Here is a 27,133-nt window from a genome sequence, read left to right on the forward strand (position 1 = left end):
GAACATTGCGTCACTTCCGTTTTCTCTTCCACAGGAGGCTTACACGCCGCCGCTTGTTCTGCCGCCATGGTAAGACTGGAAGCTGTGCCGTGATCCAGCGACATCGGAACTCGGGCAAGGGAAGCCGGCTGTCAGGGTTCTAGAAACGCTCTGTCCTGACGGCCTGCAACCTTCTGTATGGAGCCTTGAATCGCGCCCCTGGAAAGGGACACCAAAGATTTCCAATTCCGGGTAGCGGGCCCAAGGAAGGGTCACTGCTTGGGCACACGGAAGCTGCCAAAGGCTTGGGCGTATTATAGGGACTCTGGCTTCTGCCACGCAGAGTGCACTTTTGGAAATGGGCAGGAGTCCTGCCTCCTCTCTCCAGAGGTTTTTTTTCCCCACGCTTGAATGCTTCATGTTCCTACTCTCTGCAGGACTTGAGGAGTTTGCTGTGATGTGAAAACCTAAGGGATGGGGGTCGGGTGTCTTTGACCACTTGTGTGACAGGTTTTTAACTTTTCTTTATAAAGGTCGTTTGCCTTAGCAACCTTACTGTTTGATAGTAGTTTACTGTGTCTGATATCTCCCCATACTTTTTCAATCAGTCTCTAGTGATCCCTGAAAAGTTCCAGCATATTTTGCGAGTACTCAACACCAACATCGATGGGCGGCGGAAAATAGCCTTTGCCATCACTGCCATTAAGGTAAGTGAAGTAGGATAAGGAATAGGGAATGTAAATGAGAATTAGGTTGTAAAGATATAAGCAAAAATAAAGGAACGTTGGGGAAACTTGAGTCTCATCCAGATCACCTGGACTGCCGGATTTAGAAAAGAAAGCCGGGCGCAGTGGCTTACGCCTGTAATCTCAGCACTTTGGGAGGCCGAGGCGGGCGGATCCTAAGGTCAAGAGATGCAGACCATCCTAGCCAACATGGTGAAATCCCGTCTCTACTAAAAATACAAAAAAATTGGCTGGGCGTGGTGGTGCGCGCCTGTAGTCCCAGCTACTCGGGAGGCGGAGGCTGGAGAATCGCTTGACCCTGGGAGGCAGAGATTGCCCTGAGCCGAGATCGTGCTACTGCACTCCAGCTTTGGCGACAGAGAGAGACTACGTCGCAGAAAGAAAAAGAAAATAGTTTAGGGAGAAACTAACCCCTTTAGTCCTTACTACATTTATCACAGAGGTTAGGTAAAGCCAATTGAGTGGTTTAAGATCAAGCCCAATATACTTCACCGGGGGAAGTGGGGCGGGGTATGGTTACCTACCCAAATTCGCTAAGATCCCCCTGAACCGTGAGCTTGTGAGATCCCTGCTAGATTTGTTTCATTACCCAAACCACCATCATAATAGCAACCTTTCCTGTGAAATTTATATGCCCTGGGAACGGGAGGATTATTGGGCTTCTTGAGGGATAAGTAGACATGCCAACAGATAAAGTGTGAAGAAACCTGTAAATGGAGGGTTGAGGAAGTCTGGGCAGGACGTTTACTCAGATGCCAAAATTGACACTCCTTTCCTATCAAAGTGGGAAGGAGTACAGATTTCATTCACTTGTAAGAATCCAAAAGGGAATGCAAAGAACATTGCTTCACTTGCATATTTCTCTCCACAAATGTAAGGAACTCCTTTGTAGATAAATGCTTTTTTTTTTTTTTTTTTTTTTTTTTAATTAATCAGAATGTGTAGTTAGTTGTGGAAATAGCCTACCAGTATGTGTCCATTTCATGGGTACAGGGCTAGGCCTGTCGTACAGTTCTAAGCTTCTGTTGCATGTTAGGGAATGGATAGTAGTAGGGATACTCTTGGCAGGTTTGAGGACTGTAAAGGAAAATTCCTGCCATTTTTGGTGGGGAGACAGTCTTGCTCTTTTGCCCAGGCTGAAGTACAGTAGTGCCATCTTGGCTCACTACAACTTCCACCTCCCGGATTCAAGCAATTCTCCTACCTCAGCCTCCCGAGCAGCTGAGATTTCAGGCACCTGGAATTAACCTAGTTAATTTTGGTATTTTTAGTAGGGATGGGGTTTCACCATGTTAGCCAGGCTGGTCTTGAACTCCTGACCTCAGGTGATCCACCTGCCTTGGCCTCCCAAAGTGCTGGAATTAAAGGCCTGAGCCACCACACCTGGCCTGAAGTAAATCTTTTCATTTCTAAGTTTATGGAATTTGATGGTTGGCTTCTGAAATAGGACATTTAATAAAATTTGAGGCTGGGTGCAGTGGCTCATCCCTGTAATTCCAGCACCTTGGGATACTGAGGTGGGTGGATCCCCTGAGGTCAGGGGTTTGAGACCAGCCTGGCCAACATGGGTGAAACCCTGTCATTTAATAAATAAATTTGAAAGACTACTGTCTTCTGAATCAGCCTGCCAATTTGACCCTTGGTCACATTTATTTTTATTTTTTTCCAAGACAGAGTCTCCGTTGCCCAGGCTGGAGTGCAGTTTTTTTTGTTTGTTTTTTAGAGACAGGATCTCACTGTGTTGCCTAGGCTGGTCTGAAACTCCTGGGCTTAGTGATCATCCAGCCTCAGCCTCCCAAAGTGCTGGAATTAAAGGCGTGAGCCACTGTGAAGTCAACCTTTGATTTCTTTCTTGCAATTTCCTGGGGGCTACTATAACAAGTTCATATAAACTAATCAGAAAATTACTCTTGGCGCTGGGGGCATTTAAGAATCCTACCTTGTCTCTCCCTCTCTTCTGGTGGTTGTCAGGAATTCTTAGTGTTCCCTGGCTTGTAGCTGCATTACTCCAATCTGTTGTCATCTCGTGATCGTCTTTGTGTGTTTATCTTAAAAGATGACTTGTCATTGGATTTAGAGCCCACCCTAATCAAGTGTAACATTTTACCTAATTATTTCCCTAACGACCTCATATCCAAATAGGGCCACATTCTGAGTTTCTAGTTGGACATAAATGAGAGGAGGACCTCACTATTCAGTCCATCTTTCACTATCCAAATCACTTTGGTTCATGAGTTTAGATGGCATGAGTGCTAGTGCTGGCGTTGATATTACGCTACCAAAGTAAGCATTAGTTTGTTTGTTTTTTAAGATGAGTTTTGCTCTTATTGCCCAGGCTTGAGTGCAATGGCTCGGTCTCGTTTCACTGCATCCTCCGCTGCCTGGGCTCAAGTGATTCTCCTGTCTCAGCCTCCCAGTTGGCTGGGATTACAAGCATGTGCCACCACACCTGGCTGATTTTTTGTATTTAGTACAGACAGGGTTTCACCATGTTGGTCAGGCTGGTCTCGAACTCCAGAGTCCTGACCTCGGGTGATCCACCTGCCTCGGCCTCCCAAAGTGCTGGGATTACAGGTGTGCACCATCATGCCTGGCACATTAGTTTCTTTTTAATAACGTGTGCAGTCAGTTCTGGGCACTGATAAAATTAAGTTGGTGATCTTGGGATACTTTGTTGGTAGGGATACAGTGACTTGCCTAAATTGTGACCCTTAAGAGATTCCGAGAAACTGACAGCCCAGTACTTTAATCAAAGCCTGTAACTCATGAGACCCTGGTTGTTTGCTGCATCAGCCCGGGGGGGGGCAGGCTCCTTGTTCTCCAAAATGCAAAAATCAGAAGGCACATAGTGCCAACTACATATGCTGGGCTATGAGAAAAGATACCACCTGCTTTCAAAGGTTGATTGTCTATACTATAAAGTCTGTATTCATAAATCAGATTCAACCCTAATTCCAAAACCTCTGACTTCATTCAGGGTGTGGGCCGAAGATACGCTCATGTGGTGTTGAGGAAAGCAGACATTGACCTCACCAAGAGGGCAGGAGAACTCACTGAGGATGAGGTGAGGATAAGGAAGGGGTTTGGGGGTAGAGTCTGCCTCGGAAAGGAGGCCGTCTACTGACCTTGTCCTGCCTGCCAGGTGGAACGTGTGATCACCATTATGCAGAATCCACGCCAATATAAGATCCCAGACTGGTTCTTGAACAGACAGAAGGATGTAAAGGATGGAAAATATAGCCAGGTGTGTACCATAATGAGGGCAGGATTCGAGGAATGGTGGAGAATCCTAATAGAATTGGGCATAGGAGGTCAGGCGATAAACATCCCTTGCCCCCTCTGAATCCAGGTCCTAGCCAATGGTCTGGACAACAAGCTCCGTGAAGACCTGGAGCGACTGAAGAAGATTCGGGCCCATAGAGGGCTTCGCCACTTCTGGGGGTGAGTGGGGATCTCCCCTCCCTGCCTGCCTCAACTTACAGCATTCCTCCTGCTCACTCTTTCCTTTTCCCAACCTTTTTTGTGCTGTGTATGACCTATGACCTTTCTCTTTTTACCTGCAGCCTTCGTGTCCGAGGCCAGCACACCAAGACCACTGGCCGCCGTGGCCGCACCGTGGGTGTATCCAAGAAGAAATAAGTCTGTAGGCCTTGTCTGTTAATAAATGGTTTATATACCGATGGCTTCCTTCTTTGTGGTTCTGTCCATTCTAATAGGGAATGTTAAGGTGCTGAGTCCTTTAGACATTTCTCCCTTTCCACTTAGAGCTGTCCCGACTCAGTCACCCACACAGTACCATTGGTTTTGGCAGTGGTGATGCTGCAGACCCCCCCAGTCTCCCTACATGTAGCGATGTCCTTACCTGTAAAGAGAAGAGTAAGGGGAAAACAGTTTCCAGCCTTGTTGAGGAGACCGAGATCAGTAGAGACAAATCTGGGGTTGGTGTTGCAGCATGGTTGTGGGATGGGTAGCTGAGGCTAGCCAAAAGGGTCATCAAGTCCTTTGGGCTCTGATCTAAAGCAACAAACGCAAAGATACCGAATTGGTTATGAAAGGCCTGGGCTCCCTGGTAGAGTGCATGGGTGGGTCAGGATGGGGAGCAGCTGGCAGACCGGTCTCGCTCCGTTCGGTGCCACTCCACCTGCCCGGGTTTCCGCGTCTTGCCGCGCTGCTCCGACGCGGCTTCCGGCGGGGATGCGCGCAGCGCGGAAGCTTGCGGCAGGCCTGTCGCCCGGGCGAGGTGGGGGAGGGGCCGTGAGCGCCGCAGTCGGTCAGCGATGGAACGAAGCTTGCTGGCTGCGAGGCCGCAACAAGGTAGCCACCCCCGCAGCATACCTCGACCACGGGCTGCAGCTGCACCGCCTCCCCGCGCCCTCCGGGGTGCGCTGGTTCTGGCCGCGCGCCCCGCCCTCCGCATCCCGGGTGTGGTCGGTTAAGTCCCCGGCCGCGACCCAGCCCCGCTGAGCTAGTCTCCACCCCACAGCCGCCATTCGCTTTTCCGGATCCCTTTAGAGTGCGCCGCACCATGCAGCTCAAGCTCTTCCGGCGCCTGCTCCTCGCAGCTCTGCTGCTGGTGATCGTCTGGACCCTCTTTGGGCCTTCGGGGTTGGGGGAGGAGCTGCTGAGCCTCTCGCTAGCCTCCCTGCTCCCAGCCCCCGCCTCACCGGGGCCGCCCCTGGCTCTGCCCCGCCTCTTGATCCCCAACAGGGAAGCTTGCGGTGGTCCCGGCGCCCCTCCCTTCCTGCTCATTCTAGTGTGCACGGCTCCGGGGAACCTGAACCGGAGAAACGCCATTCGGGCCTCATGGGGCAGGCTGCGTGAGGCTCGAGGGCTCAGGGTACAGACGCTATTCCTACTGGGAGAGCCGAACGCACAGAACCCCATGTGGGGCTCCCATGGGAACGACCTGGCCTCGGAGTCAGCGGCCCAGGGGGACATCTTACAGGCTGCCTTCCAAGACTCCTACCGCAACCTCACACTCAAAACCCTCATTGGGCTGAACTGGGCTGACAAACACTGCCCCATGGCCCGATACGTCCTCAAGACAGACGATGATGTGTATGTCAACGTCCCCGAACTGGTATCAGAGCTGGTCTTGCGAGGGGGCCGTTGGGAGCAATGGGAGACAAGCACGGAATCTGAGAGAGAGGCTGAGGTTGGGAATGAAGAGCGGGAAGGCGGCCAGGCCTTGCACAGCGAGGAGGTGCCTCTTCTGTACCTGGGCCGGGTGCACTGGAGGGTGAACCCCTCTCGGACACCAGGGGGCAGACACCATGTTTCGGAGGAGCAGTGGCCTCACACCTGGGGCCCCTTTCCACCCTATGCCTCAGGCACGGGATACGTGCTGTCAGCGTCTGCTGTGCAGCTCATTCTCAAGGTGGCCAGCCGGGCACCCCCTCTCCCATTAGAGGATGTCTTTGTGGGGGTAAGTGCCCGACGAGGAGGCCTCGCCCCAACACAGTGTGTCAAGCTGGCTGGTGCCACCCACTACCCCCTGGACCGGTGCTGCTATGGGAAATTCCTGCTGACGTCCCACAGGCTGGACCCCTGGAAGATGCAGGAAGCCTGGAAGCTGGTGGGTGGCTCTGATGGAGAAAGGACTGCGCCCTTTTGCTCCTGGTTCCAGGGAGTCCTGGGCATTCTGCGGTGCCGGATAATAGCCTGGCTTCACAGCTGAGAGTGCTTGGGACCACAGGAAAGGCAGGAACAGGACCTTTTCTCTCCCGGGCCCAATGCAGGGACCCTCACTGGCTGCAGCTGATATGTTTCCTCATTCTAGATCCTCAGTCTCTAACTAAAGACAGGGATATGGAAGACACTCAGGGGCCTGGCCTGCCAGCCCCAAAGATGGTCATCAGGAAGAGAAAAAGAAACAAAAAATGCTGCAGTTGTTCTCTCCAGCTAGGGCAGAAGAGGGGTGTTAAGCTCCTCAATAAACTTGTCTCCACTTCTTCGAGTGCAGTGTCATCTTCACCAGAACTCCCAGAACACAAACCTGGAGAGCCCAGAGGCTGCCAGACCCTGCTGCATGGGAAGGACGTCTCCAGGGTCACAGGAAAGAGGACAGCCTCTCTGAGGAGGAAGGCCCCCTAAAAGGCAAAGCTAAGTCCACAGCAGCCACAAGGTATGGGGGGTGGGGGTGGAGGCAGGACACCAACTCCTCTAATCCTAGAATGGCCTCATGCTGGGCAAGGGGGAGGGGAACAGGTCCACAGTATGATCCAGACACATTATCCAAAAAACCACTTTCCTCTTTAATACCAACCCACACCAGGAGCCAGCTGTCCACCCCCAAATTGGGGAAGGGAGCACACTGCCCCCACCTCCTTGTTCCAGGGAATAGTAATTTTCCTACAGGTGATCTTGGGAGAGACTGTCCCCAGGCAACCCTGGAGCCTGGCTCAGCGCACAAATCTGTCCAGGGCAGATGGCCAGGCCCCTGTGGGCTTGGTCTTCGCTTCCTTCTGCTGCTGCAGCTCCTGCTGCTGCTCAAGGCTCTGCCGGACCTTGTCCTGGGGACCAGAGAGAGGGAGGACACAGGGGCAGAGTGAGAAATGGCAGGCTGCCAAGGGCAGAGGCACAAGCAGGAGGGTGTAGCCTGTGGGAGGCCCATCCCATCCCAATGCTCATCTACCCTGTGTTCCTCATCCATGACCTTCCTCTTCCTCTTCACCAGGCTTGCTGTGGAGCTTCGGCCCTTCTGCTTTGGCTTTGGCTGGAATGGAGCCTTAGCCTCTGGGTCATAGCCCTGAAGGAGGGGACAGGAGTGAAATCTGTTACAGCCTCAGAGTTAAGGAACTGGCAGCACCCACATGCTGGCCACACTTCTAGGGACGAGCCATGGTGGGGAGAGGATGTGGGGGTGAGGACGGGTCTGGGCACTCAGGGGTCTGCTCCATACCAGCCTCTCTATCTGCTCCTTCTTCCTCTGCTCCAGAGAGATGACATCCACCTCAGCCAGGGCTCGTGGGTCCAGACAAATAAGCTCTGCGGGTACCTGGGGATGTCACAGAGGGACAGGACTTAGCAAGGAGCCACAGCAGGGCAGCACCAAAGAGAAGCCAGGGAGGCTGCTGAACCCCTCTACCCAAGACCCCCAGCATGAGACCTTTCTCTGCCTTCAGCCCCAAACCACATATACACCTTCTCCAGCAGCAGGGGCCTCACTCTCTCCAGCAGGGGAACCTGACCCTCTCCAGTTGGGGGAGAATCTCACCCTCTCCAGCTCACGCTCTCCAGTAGGGAAGCCTCACCTTCTCCAGCAAGGCCTTCACCTCCCACTCCTGGCGCTGCTTCCGGCTTCTATATGGGTTACTCTCCAGGCCATCGAAGTTGGGCTCAGCAGCCCCTGGAGAGAGGGAGAGAGGAGCATGGAGCCATAAGGAAGGACCTCAGTCCAACAGCTCCAGCCCAACCAAGTCCCCAGCTCCTAGCTGTCTCAGGCCCAAACTTCCACCCAGAGTTCATTCACTCCAAGCCCTGTCCCCTGACCCACTCACCAGGGACCAGCATGCTGGTGATGCCCCCACTGTGCCCCACCCCCAGCACATCTTCAAAGGGGCAGAACTGAAGGCCATGCACAGGGCCTGAGAGCCGGTGGGTGAGGTAGGGCTGCTCAAGGGAGGGTGGGCTGGCCTTGCCCTGCCCTGCCCAGATGTTGACAACGTCACCCATTCCTGCCACCAGCAGTCCCCTCTGGGAGAAGGCCAGGTGCCCTGCTCCGTGGGGCAAGGTCCGAGTGCTCAGAGGCTGGAACGTGCCTCGCAAGTCAAAGACCTTCAGCTGGTGATCTAGGCCAGAGGTGGCCATGTGCCTGGTGAGAGAAGAGAGATCAAATAATCTGTCAGTAAATGGGTTTAACAAGCAAGCTGTGGCCAAGTCCAGGCATCAAGTCTGGCTGGAGAGGAAAAGATTAATAGTAGTGACCACGGCCGTCACCCTGAACACTCCACAGGCATCTTCTCGGTTAAGCTGCACAGTTTTATTTCCCTTTTAGAGGTGAGGAAACTGAAGCTCAGAGAAAGGAAAGCTAGGTCAGTGAATGGTCAGGCCTGTCTTTTTAGCATCTACCTCTGACCTGCACACACCCCTCTCGAGACATAGGAGTCAAAAGGAGCACGCACACGAACAGGCTGTGCTGTACCTACATGTGATATTCCCCTGTACACATATGCAGCACATGGCCCAGCAAAGGGAAGGCATCTGCAATAGTCAGGAGGGGCTTCATGGGAAAGGTAGGATTTGATCCATTTTACGTAATTCTTTAAAAAAGTACAGGAAACATACACAGCAAGTTCAAATGCATTAACACCAGAGCATGGAGACTGAGATGGTGGCAGAGGTTTGTTAGCAGGATTAGTGGGAAACGTGGTCAGGAAAATCAGGAGGGGACAAATTGTGAGGGTTTTTTATTTTTACTTTTTTGAGTCCGGGTTTCACTCTTGTCCAGGCTGGAGTGCAATGGCACGATCTCGGCTCATTGCAACCTCTGCCTCCTGAGTTCAAGTGATTCTCCTGCCTCAGCCTCCCGAGTAGCTGGAACTAGAGGTATGCACCACCACGCCCAGCTAATTTTGTATTTTTAGTAGAGATGGGGTTTCACCATGTTGGTCAGTCTGATCTTGAACTCCTGACCTCAAGTGATCCACCCTCCTTGGCCTCCAAAGTGCTTGGATTACAGGTGTGAGCCACCACATCCGGCCAGAGGTGGGGTTTCTCCATGTTGGTCAAGTTGAACTCCCAACCTTAGGTGATCCACCTGCTTCAGCCTTCAAAATGCTAGGGTTACAGGCTTGAGTCACTGTGCCTGACCTGTGGGGCCTCTTTAAAGCCAGACCGAGGACCCATAGCTCATCATCCCAACATTGCTCTCAGGCAATGACAAATCACAAACTGAATGCTACACAGACTTGAGAAGGCTTACTTAGGAAGCGGTGAAGTAATGCACTGGAGGGCTTGCCCTGCCCCTCTCTTGGCTTTCCTTGGAAGGAGAGAGAGAAGGTTGGTGACTAAATGTTCTCTGGACATTATGATGATTCTCTGGGAATCACTGCATAAGTTGTTTACTTTCAGAGGTTGGAGTTTCTTTTCTTCCTTTTTTTTTTTTTTTGAGACAGGGTCTCACTCTTTCGCCCAAGCTGGAGTGCAGTGGCGTGACCTTGGCTCACTGCAACCTCTGCCTCCCTGGTTCAAGTGATTCTCGTGCTTCACCCTCCCAAGCAGCTGGGATTACAGGCACACACCACCATGGCTAGCTTTTTTATTTCCTGTAGAGCCGGGATTTTGCCATGTTGGCCATGCTGGTCTTGAACTCCTGGCCTCAAGTGACCTGCCCACTTCGGCTTCCAAAAGTGCTGGGATTACAGGTGAGGTTGGAGTTCTATGTTCAAGTTGTTCCTTAGAGAGGGAAGCTGAAGGGGGACCAGCCAGGTAGGGGATGTATGTTTGCCAAGAGGCCAAGGACTCTTTTTTGCCTTGGTTGTGAACCCAGGAGAAGGGAACTAAAGAGTTTTTTCAGATGGAGTCTCACTCTGTCACCCAGGCTGGAGTGCAGTGGTGCAATCTTGGCTCCCTGCAACTCCCACCTCCTAGGTTCAAGCAATTCTGTCTCAGCCTCCCAAGTAGCTAGGATTACAAACGTTTGCCACCATGCCCAGCTAATTTTTTTTTTTTTTGAGACGGAGTTTCGCTCTTGTTACCCAGGCTGGAGTGCAATGGCACAATCTCGGCTCACCACAACCTCCGCCTCCTGGGTTCAGGCAATTCTCCTCCCTCAGCCTCCTGAGTAGCTGGGACTACAGGCACACGCCACCATGTCCAGCTAATTTTTTGTATTTTTAGTAGAGACAGGGTTTCACCATGTTGACCAGGATGGTCTCAATCTCTTGACCTCGTGATCTACCAGCCTCGGCCTCCCAAAGTGCTGGGATTACAGGCATGAGCCACTATTTTTTTATTTTTAGTAGAGATGGGGGTTCACCATATTGGCCAGGCTGGTCTTGATCTGGTGACCTCAGGTGATCTGCACACCTTGGCCTCCCAAAGTCCTGGGATTACAGGCATGAGCCACTGCACCCAACTTGAAGAGTTCTTAAGAGCAGAGACTTGAACAGTGATGGAGCCCAAAAGAGACCCAGCTGGATACTTCTGACAAGATAATCAGGGCCCTGACTTTGCCACAGAGAAAGGCCACCAGTGCAAACCAGGAATTACCAAGTGCTCCTGGTAACAGAGTCACATCCTTTGATGATCTAATAACTCAAGGGTACATGCTGGTTCCTCTCCCCTCCACACACCCATCTGTGGAATCCCCTGGGTAAAGACCAGCCAAATGCCAGATCGGAGTCTGGGCCATGCTATTGTACTAGCAAACTTGCAAACAGCATTTCAGCTTTGAGAAGTCAACCCAATCCAATCCTAATGCAAGCTTCCAGAACACCTCTTAAGAAAGATGGTCAGCTTCATCACTGGAGCCCCCATTGCCTGTCTGACAAGCTCCTGTCAGAGGAAGACCAGAGAAAAGCAAGGATGGGCTGAAGATCAAGGAAAAGAGCTATTCAGCATCAAGGTGCTGATTAAACTTCAGGCCTCAGTAAACTAGTGATTAAGCCCTAAGCACAGGAGTGGCTAACCCAGGTAGCCCACAAAGGGCAAGCTACAGCTTTGGCCCAGTGGCTCAGAGAGGGCAGAAACCTTACAGCAGGCCTCCCCACTCTCCTAGAGCCAGGCTGGTATAGATATGGAGTAAAAAGGGCAAAACTAAATCAGTTGTTCAGAAAGATACAATTATGGAAGGGCAAGGGTGGTGAGTCCCAGCATCCTGGAGACTTTCTTTTTCTTTTCTTTTTTTTTTTTTTAAGACAGGGTTTCACCATGTTGGTCAGGCTGGTCTTGAACTCCCGACCTCAGGTGATCCACCTGCCTTGGCCTCCAAAGTGCTTGGATTAGAGGTGTGAGCCACCATGCCCAGCCAATCCTGGAGACTTTCAGTAAGCTGGTGGCCAAGCTGGACATGGTGGCTCAGGTCTGTAATCCCAGCACTTTGGGAGGCCAAGGTGGGAGGACCACTTGAGCCCAGGAGTTCAAGACTGAGACCAGCCTGGGCTACATGGTGAAACCCCATCTCTACAAAAAATAGAAAAATTATCCGGGTGTGGTATTGTTTGTCTGAGTCAAATTCTGGGTGACAGGAAAATTCTGAGAGAATGAGAGCAGGTCAACAGAAACTTTAGGAGGGGGTGACCTATCCAGGGATGGACACATTGAGTCTGGGATGACAGAGAACAACTGCATAGAAACTGGCATCACCTGGGCTGAGCGTGGTGGCTCAAGCCTGTAATCCTAGCACTTTAAGAGGCAGAAGTGGGTGGATCGCCTGAGGTCAGGAGTTCTAGACCAGCCTGGCCAACATGGCGAAACACTCTCTCTACTAAAAATACAAAAATTAGCTGGGTGCAGTGGCACACATCTGTAGTCCCAGCTACTTGGGAGGATGAGGCAGGAGAATTGCTTGAGCCTGGGAGGTGGAGGTTGCAATGAGCCAAAATTGCACCACTGCATTCCAGCCTGGAGGACAGAGCAAGACTCCCTCTCAAAAAATAAATAAATACAGTTTACTGGCCAATCATTTTAAAAAACCATAGCCATACGTTTTTGTACCTAAAGGGTAACTGGAGCACCACACCAGGGCAGGTTCAACAATTCATCCTTATATCTCCAGAACCTCAGCACAGAGTCCAGCCCACAGCAGGTGCCCAGTGAATACTGGACGATGAAAGGAATCAGAGGAAGATACAAATGAGACAGAACAGCTGTGGAAAAGGTAGACACTCTCTCAGGAACAGCAGAAATCCAAAGCAGATATCATCTCTACCCCTCACATCACCAGCCAGACCTAGAGAGAGGGATCATCTTGAATGACAGTGATGAACACAGCGCTCCCTATTTGCTAGGCACTGTGCCAAACTATATATGCCTTAACTCATCTTAATGTCTACAACAACTTTTACAAGGGCTTTAAACCAGGGCTTGCAAACTATTGCCCATGGGCCAAACCTGGCCCATCATCTAGTTCTGTGTAGCCCACAAGCTAAGAATGGTTTTTACATTTTTAAGTGGTTGAAAAAAATCAAAATATTTTGAGACTGTGAAAACTGTATGAAATTCAAATTCCAATATCCACAAATAAAGTTTTATTGGAACATGGCCACACTCACTATTTATTTACACTGTAACTGCTTTTGCTCTACTACACACAGCCAAGTGGTCATGGCAGAGACTACAGCATCTTGATTTGCACTGCTGCTTTGCACACTACAAGTCACAGTGACACAGTCATAAATGCTTCACAGCATTTTGAGCATCTCACATATCACCTATCATTAGCTATCTGTGTCAAAAGATGTTTTCAAAGATGAAATACATGAAATCTACAGATCAGCATGAACATGAATATCTACAATCAAATTTGACCATTTGGAATGCTAACTTTGTACATCAATTAGGCAAAATGTTATCCTCAAAAAGAGAAATTCAGCCAGGCACGGTGGCTCACGCCTGTAATCCCAGCACTTTGGGAGGTCGAGGCGGGTGGATCATGAGATCAAGAGATCGAGACCATCCTGGTCAACATGGTGAAACCCCGTCTCTACTAAAAAAATACAAAAAATTAGCTGGGCATGGTGGCACGTGCCTGTAATCCCAGCTACTCAGGAGGCTGAGGCAGGAGAATTGCCTGAACCAGGAGGCGGACGTTGTGGTGAGCCGAGATCGCCCCATTGCACTCCAACCTGGGTAACAAGAGCGAAACTCCATCTCAAAAAAAAAAGAGAAATTCAGTTCTTCCCATTAGTAGCTCTGTATTACACAAATATCAAATTTGATTATTTTTATTATTTTGAGACAGGGTCTCTCTGTTGCCCATGCTAGAGTTTTTCCTCACCCCAAAAGTGGAAATATGATTGTCCGTTTCAAAGGTCCACAGACTTTTTCTGTAAAGTGTCAGATAGCAAATATTTTATGCTTTGCTGATAAGAGGTAAACATCAAAGGGTACTGTGTAGGAATTTAAATACCAAGAGAAAACAAATTATCACAATTACTATTTTTTTTGAGACAGACTCTCACTCTGTCGCCCAGGCTGGAGTGCAGTGGCATGATCACAGCTCACTGTAGCCTTAACTTCCTGGGCTCAAGTGATCCTCCCACCTCAGCCTCCTATGAGCTGGGACTACAGGCATGCACCACCACACCTGGCTAATTTTTATATCTTTCATAGAGACAGAGTTTTGCCATGTTGCCCAGACCAGTTTCAAACTTCCAGGCTCAAGCGATCTGCCCACCTCAGCCTCCCAAAGTGTTAAGATTACAAGCATGAGCCACTGTGTCCAGCCTCATGTTATGTTTAATTTTATAACTTAAAAGTCTGTGGGCTGGGCACAGTGGCTCACATCTGTAATCCCAGCACTTTGGGAGGCTGGGGCGGGCAGATCACCTGAGGTCAGGAGTTCAAAACCAGCCTGGCCAACATAGTAAAACCCCATCTCTACACACAAAAAAAAATACAAAAATTAGCCGGGCATGATGGCGAGTGCCTGTAATCCCAGCTACTTGGAAGGCTGAAGCAGGAGAATCCCTTGAACCCGGGAGGCGGAGGTTACAATGAGCTGAGATCGCACCACTGCACTCCAGCCTGGATGATAGAGTGAGACTCTATCTCAAAAAAAAAAAAATTGTGATAATTTGGTTCCTCTTGGTGTTTAAATATCTACACAGTACCCTTTGATTTTACCTCTTATCAGCAAAGCATAAAATATTTACTATCTGACACTTTACAAAAGAAGTTTGTGGACCTTTGAACTGGACACTCATATTTCCACCTTCGGGGTTAGGAAATTGTGGCACACGGGTTATGCAATACGCCCATGCTTACAACGCCCATCAGTAGTAACACTGTGATCTAAACCTGGGCATCCTGGCTATAGAGTCTGTGCTCCTAAAGCACCTGCCTTCCACAAGTTTCTGCCCACCTGTGACTCCCAGTACCTCATCCCACCAGTGACTTACGTGCCTGTAGAATCCACTGCCACAGCCCGGACCCCACCACGATGACAGAGAATCTTTGCCAGTGGCTCCTTCATAGCTGGACTCCATAAAGACACAGTACCTGGAAGGAAATAAGAACCAAAGTTGCTAATACAAACCTCACCCTGAGGTTATTAAATCTGGGAAAGATGGGAACTCAAGACCAAGAAATAATAAAAAAGGGAAATAAAAGGGTAAGTTTAAGGTAACTCATGAAGTACAAATATAAAAAAAAAAGCAAGTCAGGATGGTCAGAGTCAAAACTAAGCCAGGGACTGACCATTGCTGTGTCCAAGATGGATGACGGCATTGTAAGGGTTCTGACTCATGACATCAAGCCGCCCAGCTCGAGCATTCAGAGCTGCCACGATCTTCCCCACTGACACATCCAGATAGGTTAGAAACCCTGTTTCTGACTGAAAGAGAGAGAGAGAGAGAGGGAGAAGGACCCAGTCCTGATTGCCCTCTGTATTCCTTCTCCTGGGGTCCTAAAGGAGAAGTGGTCTTCCCAAGGGCTGCCACCCAGTTCCTGAGCCCCACAGCCACTCACAGCGGTAGCCAGGAGAAAGTGGAAGGGCAGGAACTCAAGCCGTGTTACTCGGTCACAACGGCGGATACAGTGGAGCTCAATGCCCTGATTGTCATAGATGTGGAGCCAGCGGTTCTGAGCAACAGCAAGCAGTGCCTCAGAATGGAGAAATCTGGGGGAGAGAAAGAGTGGTTCCATTGGGAAACGAGGTCACAGGCTATCATTCTATCAGGGATGGACTATCTCACCCCTACTGACTGCTGACAGTGAGGCCACTGACCGGATGTCCCGCACTGCCTCCATGACGTTGATCTCGCACATAAGCTTCTTTGTTACCCAATCAAGGGCAGCCACATGACCCCGACGCCCTCCAAAAGCCAGGTGTCTGTTGGAGGTGAGGGGCAGGCAGGGTGTTAAGGCAGTGGAGCACCAACTGAGACAACTTGAGGGGTCTGCCCCATGCCAGCCCTGCCTCTCCCTCTCCAGGTGGGCAAATAGATGTTGCTGTAGGGGCTCACCCTCACAAGCAAGCAAATCGCAGGACTCTCGCCTCATCAACAACCCAAACATACAGTGGGAATGGCTGAAATGGGCATGGCTGAAGTGGTTAAGGAAACACATTTTAGTTCAGGAGTCACTAGATTCAATGTTACCTCCCAGTCCGAGAGTAGTTTAGTCTGTAGGGTCCAAACTGCCGCAGATTCAAGTCAAAGTGCTGGGAAAGAGTGAAGAAAAAAAAGAAAGAATGAGTTCTCTGCAGTAACGCTTCTTCTAGCCCCCATTCTTCTCTTGTCCTGCACCACCCATCAACCCTTTGGCTCCTTTAACTCCTCGCTCACCTTGGCTGCACTTGCAATGTCCACAGCCTCCACAATGTCAGCCTGGCATATTTTTGCTGTGTCTTCCCCATCCTCCCCTTCCAGAAACCTGAAAGCAAGGGTTAGGATGGCAGTAAAGTTTCCCAATATGAAACAAGTGTACCAACATAAAAACGAGAGAGTCCTATAAAGCAGGGAATGGGGTGGCCCAGATTAGGGCCCACTCACCCAGGTTCCTCAGCAAGCAGCAGCTCAGAACGAGCAGCTTTGATACTTGTTTCCTCTTCCTCAGCTTCCGCCACCTCAAGTCGGCTTCGAGCTTTGGCTTTAGACTGTGGTAGCTTTAACATTGTTGGTAGACAGGAGTGGTAGAAGAACCACAGAGTAAGTGGGGTCACAGGAGGGCTACCTGGCTCAGCCTCCATCCAACTCACTCAGACACTCCCGGCCTCCAACACTTCCCAACTCTCCAGCTGGACCTCACCTTTCGGGATTTGTCAATGCGACAGAACTTCTGGACCACCTCCACAGGGACGGGGGCGGGGCCTGGGAATGGGTCCTGGGCCTAGGGGAAGGAAGGACGCAATTAGCAGGCAGCCTTAAATTGACCCCAACCCCTTCACTCTCGACCTGCCTCGCCACCCATTAGGTCCCACGCTCACCCCGGACAAGCTCCGCTGGGACTCCGAATTCTTCCATTCTCGGGGTTTCTTCTGGACCTGAGGCTTCTTAGAGATCCGAGACTTCTTTAAGATGTGAGTACTTTTTGCTCCCTGGGGACGGAGCTCCCGATTCTTCTTGTTAGGAGGAGGCCCTGGAGAGGCTCCGGCTGCGGTCGGAACAGTCTCTTCCTCCCAGTATCGCCGAGGTTTCTACGGGCAGATCAGTAGCCCTAATAACTCCGCACCTACGCCACGCCCCCCGACTCCGCAACTAAAAACTTATTTTCCCACCCAGAGAGGCCTCTACCTTTTTCTTGGTCTGCAGTTTGTCCTTCTTGGGCGGGACATCCCTGCCCGGCTTGGGGGCCGTCTCCATCTCGCCCACCCGTACGGCGATCCACGTGCAAAACTCCTCTCAGCTGCCCTACAGTCGCCTTGAAAACTTCCGGAAGCCCTCTGTCCGTCATCCAATCAGCAGCGTACCAAATCTGAAGCTCTCTTAACGCCATCTTGAGTGAGGGCACGCTCTCTTTAGAGAGGCGGAACAGCTCTTGGCACCTTATCGCGAGCGACAGCTTATACAAGAGAGACTTTAAAAAAAAAAGGGCAGGTCCAGGACCAGGGACTAAGTAGCGGTGCGATTTCTTTTTCTGGATTAGTTTCCCCGTCTTGCCTAAAAATGTCCGAGTCTAGTCTTTTTAGCAGAACGCCACTCACTAAACATGTCAGAACTACACTTCCCATCAAGGATCAGAAAGAAACTTCCCGACACAGTCTTTTCCCAGCATTCTTTGTTTACTTCCGGGTTTATTACTACTAAAGGGAGAACGTGAGTAGGTTAGGATTTCGGTTGAGGGGTTCGGGGTTTCGCGTTTCGCCCATCATCTCCTGGGAACAGGGTGGAGTCGATATCCGGGACGTGGGGAGTTTGCGGTCCCCCTCAGGGCTGCCTCTTAAGAGTGCCATCATTTCCGCAGGCCAGATCAGAAAGGGGAACTCAGGTACCTTCCAGAGAGTAAGATCCAGCGCCCTTCTCTCGCTCCCCTTAAGCTTTCATCCCCGCCATGGCGGAGCTGATTCAAAAGAAGCTGCAAGGAGAAGTGGAGAAATATCAACAGCTACAGAAGGGTAAGGGAGCAGGGTCAGTGTGGCCTCGCCCGATGCACTCACAACCCAAAACCATACTAGGATAAGGTCTGTTGCCCCATCTGGGCCGTCGCGTGCGGAGACTTTCCCGCGTCAGTACTCGTCCCTATTCACTGACCCGCTGCCCCCATCCTTGTTTACTTCCTCAGATCCATTTCCTCCTGACTAGGATTGTGGGGATTGGTGGCACATTTGATGTTTCTAATCTTGCCTTTCCTCTCATCCCCAGACTTGAGTAAATCCATGTCGGGGAGGCAGAAACTTGAAGCACAACTAACAGAAAATAACATCGTGAAAGAGGTGAGGGACTGGGATTTGTGCGGCGAGGAGGGGCCTGTACTGGCCATGGTTCTGATTACATATGTCCCATCCCTCCATCAGGAACTGGCCCTGTTGGATGGGTCCAACGTGGTCTTTAAACTTCTGGGTCCGGTGCTGGTCAAACAGGAGCTGGGAGAGGCTCGGGCCACAGTGGGGAAGAGGCTGGACTATATCACAGCTGAAATGTGAGTCTAACTGAACCATTGGAGTAGAGGAGTTGAGGAACCATTGCAGAACAGCTCTCCATAGTCGCCCCTAGTCCAGTTCCTCCAGACCCCTTCCAACACCCCTTCTGCACCCTTCCCTAGATCTCAAGAAAGAGAAGTCTCTTTCTTGAGTTTAGCACCCTCCATAGTAAGTCCCACTAATTTCTCCTTTTCTGCTTGTCTTTCCTCAGTAAGCGATACGAATCCCAGCTCCGGGATCTTGAGCGGCAGTCAGAGCAACAGAGAGAGACCCTTGCTCAGCTGCAGCAGGAGTTCCAGCGGGCCCAGGCAGCAAAGGCAGGGGCTCCTGGCAAGGCCTGACCCCATGGTGGGGGAAGGGGAGGGGCGGGAATGAGGCAGCTCTGGGATCTATACTGTAGCTAATAAAATGCAAAAACACCTGCCTCTGTTTCCTGATCAGGCATATCTCCACAGCCCCTTCCACCTTAACACACACCACCTATATTACTCCCTCAGGTCCAAACTCTTGCACTTGAAATCTCTCTGTGGCACAGTGTTTTCTTTCTTGAAAGTGAAATCCCAAATGTCCTCAAACCTTCTTTTAACTCTCCCTCATCTTGGTTGGCATGATTCTTTTAGAAGGGCATTTACATTTGTGAATGTGAGGAATGTCAGTTTAATTGAAGAATACAGTTCTCTAACATGAGGCCCCAAGGTGAAATGTGATTACCCTCCTTGCCAGCAGTCCTGACATCTCTATTAGTACTTTTCAGCCTGTCTTCCTAGAATTTGCTTGAATATAGCTTAAACTGACTTAAAAGCCTAGCATGTAATGCTTTATGGTGTTATAAGTCCTCCTAAGTTTATATGTTGTCCATAAGGTTGTTCAGCCATTTCTTTGTCCAAAAATTGTTTTATACACATTTGCAGCATTGTTTGAGGAAACTGTTCACCAAGTAACTCACTTTTTGCTCCGTTCATGGGGATAGAAAACACTGTGCCCCTTCCTGCTCAATGGCAACTACCTTCAGCCAGTTCCCACCCCACTCATAGCAGCCAGTTCAAACACACTGCAAGTACAGGGGAGTAGAATTCAGGTAGTGTTTTGGTTTATTATCTTAGTGTTGTCACAGTGATAGAAACCCGAGTGGGAAAAGGAACTCCTGCAAGGACCTACTTTTTGCCATCCCCGTCTGCCCTGGGGCTCAGAGCCTTGAGGCCTTTGCTTGGCCCTTCACATGTTAGGATATGGCCAAGAATCAGAAACTGATGCTGTTTTCCAACACTACCTGTGTGCTGCACTGGTGGAAGGTGGGAAGCTATACACAGGTATCCAAGTTGGTTAGATTACCAGTTCCCACAGGGCTGGATTTCGCAGCTGTCTGGTAAACCAGTGGCACTTCACTGCCCCAGGGTGGCTGGCCCCCTTTCTGAATTTCTGTCTCATTGTGAAATAACAGCTACCATTCAGGATGGCTACCCACATCTGGTATGAACACCATGACTTCTGTAAGCCAATGAGGCTTCCTCCTCAGAACAGTGCCCGTGCAATCTTCCTCCCTGTGGCCTTGATCCTGGGAAAGGAGCCCCCTCCTCCCTCACTTGGAGGAGTCCCTGAGGCAGATGGGCCAGTGGCGATGCCAGGTGTAGCAGTAGAGGACCTTCGCCGCTGCCGCAGGAGAAAATCGTGTGAAGCTCCATCCATGGCGTAGAATACGTTAGCCGAGGCTGGGATAGTCAGCTCTGTAGGTTCAGAGGGTAGATATCAAGCACAAACACAGTCGTTCCCCCCCACAGCTGCCCAGATGTGGAAGCAGTCCATTCTCCTGAGGGCCTTTCCCTCATGGCCTCTGACCTCGCTCCCCTGGTAGCAGCTGTACTAGCTCATACTCTGAAGCCACTGCGGAGTCACGATTGTTTTTCTTAAGGACACGACTGACGACACTTGGAGCCTTGTCCTGGCTTGTCACCTGGCAGGACAGGAGACCAAAAGAGCAATCAATCAGCCATGATTTCCCATCCTCTACCCTTAGCCACTGGACCCAACCACAAAAGGTTATTGTGTCCAAGGCTTTAAAATGAACAGGGAAACTCAGTATGGTGGCTTCCTATACCCTATAAGCCAGCCCACATGGTACCCAGTGAAACAGCTGCTTCCCTGTTGGGGAAACTGCTGTTGATTCTGACATCTTAATATGACCACCAAAAGTTTAAGGTGCAGCAACTAATGCAAAATAGCCATCAAAATAAAACAAATTTCAGCTTATATTGAAGACTGGAGTTTAGAAGATAAAAAATATAACTGCCAAAACCAAAGGTCAAAATTAAAACTACATTCAATTCCATTTGGCTGCCCAAAACTCCAACAACGTTTATAGTCCAACAAGACACCATCCTTCCCCCAACTCCATCCCAAGGCTCCCTCACCAAAATGCTCTTATAGACACTGCCATCTTCCCCCAGCTCCATCTGGACTCGGATGATTCGGCAGTCAGAGGCCCCTGGCCCAGATCCCCCTCCCCCATATCCAGTCCCCCCCGAGGCCCCTTCTGCACCCCCACTCAGCGGGGAGCCACAGGAGGCTGAGCGGCGGTGACCTCGAGAAGGCCTAGGGGAGGAAGCTGGTGGGGAGAGGTGGCTGGGGTCAGCCGAACTGTGCAGGGATGGACTGCTTTCCAGGGCAGAGTCTAGTGACGAGACAGATGGCCACTTCATGTGCTAGGAACAAACAACATGAGGGGACTGGCATGAAGGCAGGGAGGTTAAAGAAAAAACATTTACGGAGTGAGGGTCAGCGTCAACGTCATAGGTTGGGAGCAGAGCTCACCTGGGCCAGCCGAGTCAGTAGGGGAGCAGGAGTTGCAGGCACCTCGTCTCCCCCTATACTGTGCCGGTCACAGGACACAAGCGGGGTAGGGACTCCAACAGAGCCCAGAACCCTGCAGTGGCACGAGATTGGGAGGATCAGAAGAAGAGTGGATGTCCCAAGAAACCACCCCCCAGCCAGTGAATCTCTCACTCTGTCCACTGCGAGATGACCAGTGTTGGCCGAAGCACCCGTGGGGCAGGAGGGTCACTGGAACCAGGTGGCTCCACCTCACAGGACACACGATGGCTGGGTTGGGGGGCAACAGGCAGAGCTCAGGACATGATACCAATCCCCCACACATGTCCAGAAACCTGGAGTCCCAACCTCAGCCACCAGTCACCTCTGAGCCTCTGTAAGTGGCCGGAGCCCCTGTAGCCACCGTTGGATATCATGGTCAGGTTGGAGGTTATAGCCACGACATTCATTCTGGAGCCGTCGCAACTCAGAAAGGACTGCAAACTCCTGGGAAGGAGCCCTCAAACTGCAGGAGCCAAAACTCAGGGACCCCTGACTTTTCCGCCCTCCCCTTCTTGGGACAGGGATAAGGAAGTCCAGCATCCAGCCCAGGCACTCCACTCACCTTCCTCCGCTTGTCAAAATTGATGTATCCATTCTGCAAGGAAAATGGGGGTGGGCTGAAATTCTAACCCTACCTTCCAGACCAGAGAGAATATATCCCCTCTCTTAAACACACAGCCACATTCAACTCAACCACTTCCCTCCAGCCTCTCTGACGCTTCCTTCCCTTCCCTTCCCCTCAATCTATCATGCCCTAAGCACTCAATTTGACCCTTTAAATTGAATATCTCAGGTAGACAACAAGTCTGCTTTGCAGATGAGAAGACTGGATAGGATCCCACTGGATAGGATTCCTTATCCAGAGAGGATGAGGAACTTGCTCAAGGTCTCCGTATTTGTTTACTTGACAAACTGTAGCAATAGAGCAGGAGCCTGTCGCAAAACCTAGACGTGCTTACGTTTCAGGCATGTTCTGAGCATCTGACAAATACAAATTCATTTAACCCCCATAATAACAGATTGATGTAGATGCTATTTCTAGTTTCCCATTTACAGATCACTGAGGCAACTTGGCACAGTAACAGATCTGGCTTTGACTCCAGAGTCCCACACTCAGCTATTTATAGTCCCTTGCTGGGGGGGGGGGATCTGTGTGACCCTGCAGCCCACTTATTACATCTTCACAGTGACACACACACACACACACACAGCTGTCTGGTAAACCAATGGCACTTTGCAGTGACACACACACACCACTGACCTCCAGCTCATCCTTGGAGGCTGCATCCAGCATCACAAGGTCCTTCAGGAAGGTGCCAAGGTATGGGACCACACCCTGAGGTAGGAAGTCAGGATCAGACATGCCTGTCATTGATGTGAGGGCCCTCCATCCCTCCGCACTTGCCCTCTCCACTGCCACAGAAAACAGATTTCGTTCTCCTCATCCCTCTGTGTCTCCCTTTCCCATCCTTCAGGCTGCTCCCCCCAAACACACTCTTCACTCCTTCACAATCACCACCCCCAAGCCCACCAGCCCACTAGTCACTCACCCCACCCCGAGAGCCAGACCTCGGGGCCTTCTTGGAGTGTGACTCTAGAGGAGACTGCAGCTTCACCTCCTGGTAGTGACAAAATAAAGAGACATGGGGAGCAGTAAGGAGCAGGGAGAGGTGGGAATGCCAGAAACTAGGCTCTCACCTGCGCGAGCAGCTCCCGGCTTTGGGAATAATTATCCTTCTCAGAGAAAATCTGACAGAGGCTGGAAAAGACTCGGAGGCTGTCCCTGGGGAAGGGAGAAGAATGGCCCTAAGGACAGACCTGGCTCCGTCACCCCCTCTTCCCTGCCCTCTGAGGAACCGCCACCCCAGTCCAGTGCCTTGGTGTCCCCACCTGGTTGCTTCCCCCCAGGCTGCCCGAAGCCTGTGGATGGGGCTGGACTGCAGGGCCGACACCACAGCATATACTGAAGAGAAGTTTCGGAGCAGCCGGCACTCCTGTGGGGGTCAAAGAGGAGAGCTAAGGCTATGGGAGCCCTCTCCATGCCACCTCGGCCAACCATGGGGCAATCCTGTCTCTCACCTCTGCCACACGGATCCACTTCTCCAGGAGCCGGGCTCTCTGTGGGGGACGGAGTGGCCGTATGGTCACCTCCCCAGGACCCTCTCCGGTGGAGGTGGCCCCCAAGACAGAACTAACCACTGCCCCTGCCACCTTGTTGAACTGTGTGATAGTAGCTCGGACAGATGGGCAGAGGTGAGAATGTCCTGGCCGGTCTCTATGACCCCACAGGCCTCCCAGGCACTGAGAGGGGATCAAATTGAGAAACAGCTCCTGCAGGATAGAAGTCAGAGGTTAAAATTCATAGTCAAGTGAGGTCAGCCTTCCAATATCAGGGATCTGAGAATCTCAGGTGGCCAAGGAACTGGAGGGGCATAGGGTTTGAAGGGTAACAACCAAAGGGAAAAGGGAAAAGTCGAAATGGAAGGTGAAAGAGGTTAGGAGCTGGATCAGGAAGGGGTGGAAGCAAGGAAAGGATCTGGAGTCAAGGAGAGGTTAGTAGGGGGTCAGGGGTTACAGGGTTCAGAGGTCAGGGTCTCACCGCATCTAGCAGGGTCAGCTGTTCGGCCAAGTGGTCAGCGAGGAACACCAGGACATCCGTGGGGTCAGCAGGGGGATCGCCGGGGAGGGCCAGGGACTTAGGAAGGTCGGGGGCCTGGGGGTCCACCCGGGACCGGAGGTTGCGGATGAGGTCAGCGCTGCCCCCCCCAACACCCTTCCCTGCTGCATACCCTGTCTGAAGTAAGAAGCTCTCAAGCCGGTCAAGCTGACCCTTGGCCTCAGAGCCAAAATCCTCAGGGTGAGAGGCCAGCCAAGTTGACAATACAGAGATGGCTACCCTGGGAGAAGGGGAATCAGCCAAAGGTGAGAGGTAAAGCTGCAGCCTGGAGAGAGGGGACTGTGAAGTTAAGAAACAGAGGTCACTCACTCTGTTGTCCTCTCTAGTTCATTGGCAGGATGAGATTCAAGGGCTTCCAGCCTGAGGGGGAGAAGAGAATTTATCTGTCTATTTTTCCCAAATCCCCAGTGGCCTTGACTATTTTGGTGGGATGTTGGAGCTTTAGGAAATCCAGACAGACACTCCACGACCCTGGGTCCCTTATGACTCTGACCTGTCAGCCATAAGCCCTAGCAGGGCAGGCGTGGAGGTGAAGGCCCGGTGGGTGGCCAGGAAGGCTGACATGAAGGTCACGTCAGTCCCTGATGTCCGGCTATCCAGTAGGTGTCTGACCAGGGCCTCCAGAGTGCCAGCTCGGAGCCGTCGGGAAGAACGCGGTGGAGGCATAGGGACCTGGAAGACACAGAGAGATGATCACCAACCCTTTCTCCCACTCCCCTAGATTTCTGAGGACAATTCCAGACCTAGAAGATGTTCTAGACTTATTTTGCTGATATTCAGAGAGGGCAAAAATCTTGACCTATGTCACACAGCAGAGTCCAGAACTCCAACCTAGCACTCTGGCCAGAAAGTCAGCCAGAAGAAGGGAAAGTGGGAACGAAGGGTCAGAGATGAGAAGCTAAAGTCATGATCTCACCAAGGGATCAAGAGGCCGATATTGGCGGCTTGTGACGGTAAACACTGCACCATCCTCCTCTTCATCCCAGACTGACACAGGGGCCTGGAGGAGCAAGGAAGGGGAAGTCAGACAGTTCCACACCACCCCCCACTGCCCTCAGCCCTCACCACAGGCCCTGCTCCTCCCTCTGTACCCCTCACCTGTGGTGGCAGGGGATAGTACCAGCGAGTGCGAGGAAGGGTAGGGGGGGCTGGTGACCCCAGGTCTCCCCCACTGGGGCCCAGACAGCCCCACCCCAGCCGCCTCAGGGCTTGGTGGAGTCGAAGGGGCTGCAGTGGAGGGGTGGATGGAGTACAGGAATCCTGATCCTGGAGACCCCCAAAGCCCCTTCCCCCCAGAGCTGAACCCACAAACGACAGAGAAGCAGAGTACAAAGGGCAGGAGAGGGAAGCCAGAGGCAGCGACCTGGAGTAGCTGAAACCTCAGTCCAGGTACTGCCACATGCCCCGCCCCTCCCCACCAAGGACTAGACCAGCCCAGAGAATTAGTCCTTCTCAGGCCCCCTTTCACCCTGGTCCCTCAGGTAGCGCCTCCACTATCTCAGCCCTAAGGGACCCTCGAAGGCAGCAGCTCCAATCCTAGTACAGGAAGGAAAAGGGGAAGTGGAATGATGGGGGGGGGGGTAGACTCAGAGAATCACGTGGCTCCAGCCCCTCCCCCGACCGATCCCGAAAAACCAGCCCTGCCAGTCACCCTGCCCTCACCTAGTATCTGGACTTAGGAGTTTAGGGCCTCGGGGCCCCAAATCCAAATTGTGGCCCCTCCTGAGGCCCTAAATCCTGCTCCTGGCCACCACCATTAATCCCTAATGAAAACAGGTGACCATTCTGTTCTAGAACTGGCGACTTCCCGGCGCGGGAGCGGGGGTGGGGGGGGAGGGGGTAAATGGGGGAGGGAGGGAAGGAGGGGTCATGAAATCTGAGGGTTCCCTCCCCAATCCCAGAGTCAGAGGAGCTTGTTACTGTGGAAACAAACCCCTCCCCGCCAAACAAAAACAAGGAGGGAGACAGGGACCAAGACACAACTGCTCAGAGAGGCAGGCACACTCAGGCAGAGGCAGAAAGGGCCAGAGACCCGAAGGAACAGCCAGCCAGAAGTTTCAGGCAGAAACAGGACAGGTTCCTGAGGGCAGGTCCTGAGTCACACTGACAGAGAACCACAGAGACGCCAGGACTCCCCGCAGCAGGGAAACGGACCGACACCCAGGGAGGCGCGAGAATAACTGAGGCTAGGAGGAGGAGATGTAGGGACCCAGAGACAAGAAAAAGGTGGAGACTTCAGAAATACATACGCCCCCTACCTCCCACCACCTGCGTCTCACCTCTTCTTCTTCTTCCTCCTCCTCTTCCTCCTGCCCCCCGCCCAAGACCCGGCCACCTGGGCCCCCACCCTCTTCGGGGTCCCGGCTTCGGAAGCTGCTCAGTACGACTCCCCCGGGGGGGCTCGTGTCCAAAAGCAGCCGCAGAGGCCGCGGGAGCATGGCCGAGTGAAGGAATCAGCGGGGTCGGGCCATGGGGGCGCCTGGGGAGAGATGGGGTGGGGTGGGGTGGGGTGGAGAGTCAGGCGGGCGCGGGGGAGCCGGGCAGGGAAGGGACGAGGGTGGGTGTCAAGAAGACTGGGAGTTCTGCAGGAAAGCTGGGGGAAGGGGGCAACAATGGGGTGGAATGGGGGTGGCCTTTGGGTGCAGTTGGGAGAGGACGGGGTCACGAGTATGGGGACGCGCAGGGTCACAGGGTGCTCAGGCTCTGACCTGCTCGGGAGGGGTGGGGGCAGCGTGGGTCCTGGGCCGCTGTTGCCGTCGGTCTCCGGACCCGGACCGAGTCCCCTCCCCGGCTTTTCCGTACCCCCTTGAACCCCTCCCGCCGGGCTCCTAGGCCTCCCGCCCTTTCCGCTCCCCCCCGCGTCCGCCCGCTCCGAGAGCAGGAGCCAAAAGGGGAAGGAAGTGAGGACAGGAGCCAGAGCCGCGGACTAGGGGAACGCTGGACGCTCAGGGGCCAGGACCCAGGAGCCCAAGCCCCTAGCTCCACTGTCCTCCGCCTCCGCACTCCGTGATTCTGGAGACCACGTCGCCCCGCACTGAATTGCAATAAAGATTCCTGTCTCCAGCCCTCGGGGGAAGGCAGGAGCAGAATTTGACATTCCCTTCCCCAACAAGAACACGA

General features: G+C 52.2%; 5 protein-coding genes across 9 annotated transcripts; 3 read left to right on the forward strand and 2 right to left on the reverse strand.

The window, feature by feature from the left end:
• Nucleotides 1–22: 22 nt before the first annotated feature.
• On the forward strand, nucleotides 23–4,405 carry RPS18 (ribosomal protein S18). The gene is made up of 6 exons (XM_002746395.5): nucleotides 23–69; nucleotides 588–686; nucleotides 3,703–3,789; nucleotides 3,868–3,969; nucleotides 4,075–4,166; nucleotides 4,289–4,405. The coding sequence occupies exons 1-6, from the start codon at nucleotides 67–69 to the stop codon at nucleotides 4,362–4,364; spliced, it is 459 nt and encodes a 152-aa protein (XP_002746441.1). The 5' UTR covers nucleotides 23–66; the 3' UTR covers nucleotides 4,365–4,405.
• Nucleotides 4,406–4,962: 557 nt separating this feature from the next.
• B3GALT4 (beta-1,3-galactosyltransferase 4) lies at nucleotides 4,963–12,930 on the forward strand. The gene is made up of 2 exons (XM_017971017.4): nucleotides 4,963–6,849; nucleotides 12,445–12,930. Exon 1 carries the CDS (start codon nucleotides 5,251–5,253, stop codon nucleotides 6,400–6,402), a length of 1,152 nt encoding a protein of 383 aa, XP_017826506.1. The 5' UTR covers nucleotides 4,963–5,250; the 3' UTR covers nucleotides 6,403–6,849; nucleotides 12,445–12,930.
• Nucleotides 6,959–17,252, reverse strand: WDR46 (WD repeat domain 46). Its single transcript, XM_002746431.6, has 15 exons — nucleotides 17,123–17,252; nucleotides 16,816–17,025; nucleotides 16,638–16,718; nucleotides 16,382–16,494; nucleotides 16,175–16,262; nucleotides 15,989–16,050; nucleotides 15,616–15,720; nucleotides 15,357–15,507; nucleotides 15,087–15,222; nucleotides 14,789–14,888; nucleotides 8,225–8,538; nucleotides 7,979–8,073; nucleotides 7,627–7,722; nucleotides 7,360–7,473; nucleotides 6,959–7,237 (listed from the first exon to the last, which is right to left on the reverse strand). The coding sequence occupies exons 1-15, from the start codon at nucleotides 17,189–17,191 to the stop codon at nucleotides 7,127–7,129; spliced, it is 1,845 nt and encodes a 614-aa protein (XP_002746477.1). The 5' UTR covers nucleotides 17,192–17,252; the 3' UTR covers nucleotides 6,959–7,126.
• A 356-nt stretch (nucleotides 17,253–17,608) lies between these two features.
• Nucleotides 17,609–18,892, forward strand: PFDN6 (prefoldin subunit 6). Of its 2 annotated transcripts, none has more exons than XM_035297684.3 (5): nucleotides 17,609–17,644; nucleotides 17,793–17,943; nucleotides 18,191–18,261; nucleotides 18,343–18,467; nucleotides 18,680–18,892. In XM_035297684.3, exons 2-5 carry the CDS (start codon nucleotides 17,880–17,882, stop codon nucleotides 18,807–18,809), a joined length of 390 nt encoding a protein of 129 aa, XP_035153575.1. In that variant the 5' UTR covers nucleotides 17,609–17,644; nucleotides 17,793–17,879; the 3' UTR covers nucleotides 18,810–18,892. The 2 variants fall into 2 exon arrangements, with proteins under 2 accessions (XP_035153575.1, XP_035153574.1); XM_035297683.3 differs by having other exon boundaries at nucleotides 17,621–17,652.
• Nucleotides 18,893–19,536: 644 nt separating this feature from the next.
• Nucleotides 19,537–26,832, reverse strand: RGL2 (ral guanine nucleotide dissociation stimulator like 2). 4 transcript variants are annotated; one of them, XM_008994242.4, is made up of 18 exons: nucleotides 26,722–26,832; nucleotides 26,293–26,492; nucleotides 24,930–25,013; nucleotides 24,507–24,685; nucleotides 24,323–24,373; nucleotides 23,936–24,233; nucleotides 23,416–23,667; nucleotides 23,227–23,330; nucleotides 23,035–23,119; nucleotides 22,887–22,955; nucleotides 22,598–22,672; nucleotides 21,899–21,931; nucleotides 21,659–21,780; nucleotides 21,469–21,564; nucleotides 21,277–21,388; nucleotides 20,877–21,167; nucleotides 20,305–20,419; nucleotides 19,537–20,192 (listed from the first exon to the last, which is right to left on the reverse strand). In XM_008994242.4, exons 2-18 carry the CDS (start codon nucleotides 26,449–26,451, stop codon nucleotides 19,981–19,983), a joined length of 2,337 nt encoding a protein of 778 aa, XP_008992490.2. In that variant the 5' UTR covers nucleotides 26,452–26,492; nucleotides 26,722–26,832; the 3' UTR covers nucleotides 19,537–19,980. The 4 variants fall into 4 exon arrangements, with proteins under 4 accessions (XP_008992490.2, XP_078225004.1, XP_002746476.3 ...); XM_078368878.1 differs by having other exon boundaries at nucleotides 25,112–26,492; XM_002746430.6 differs by lacking the exon at nucleotides 26,293–26,492.
• Nucleotides 26,833–27,133: the final 301 nt, after the last annotated feature.

This window comes from Callithrix jacchus, chromosome 4 (genome assembly GCF_049354715.1).
Source record: "Callithrix jacchus isolate 240 chromosome 4, calJac240_pri, whole genome shotgun sequence".
Classification (NCBI taxonomy): Eukaryota; Metazoa; Chordata; class Mammalia; order Primates; family Cebidae; genus Callithrix; species Callithrix jacchus.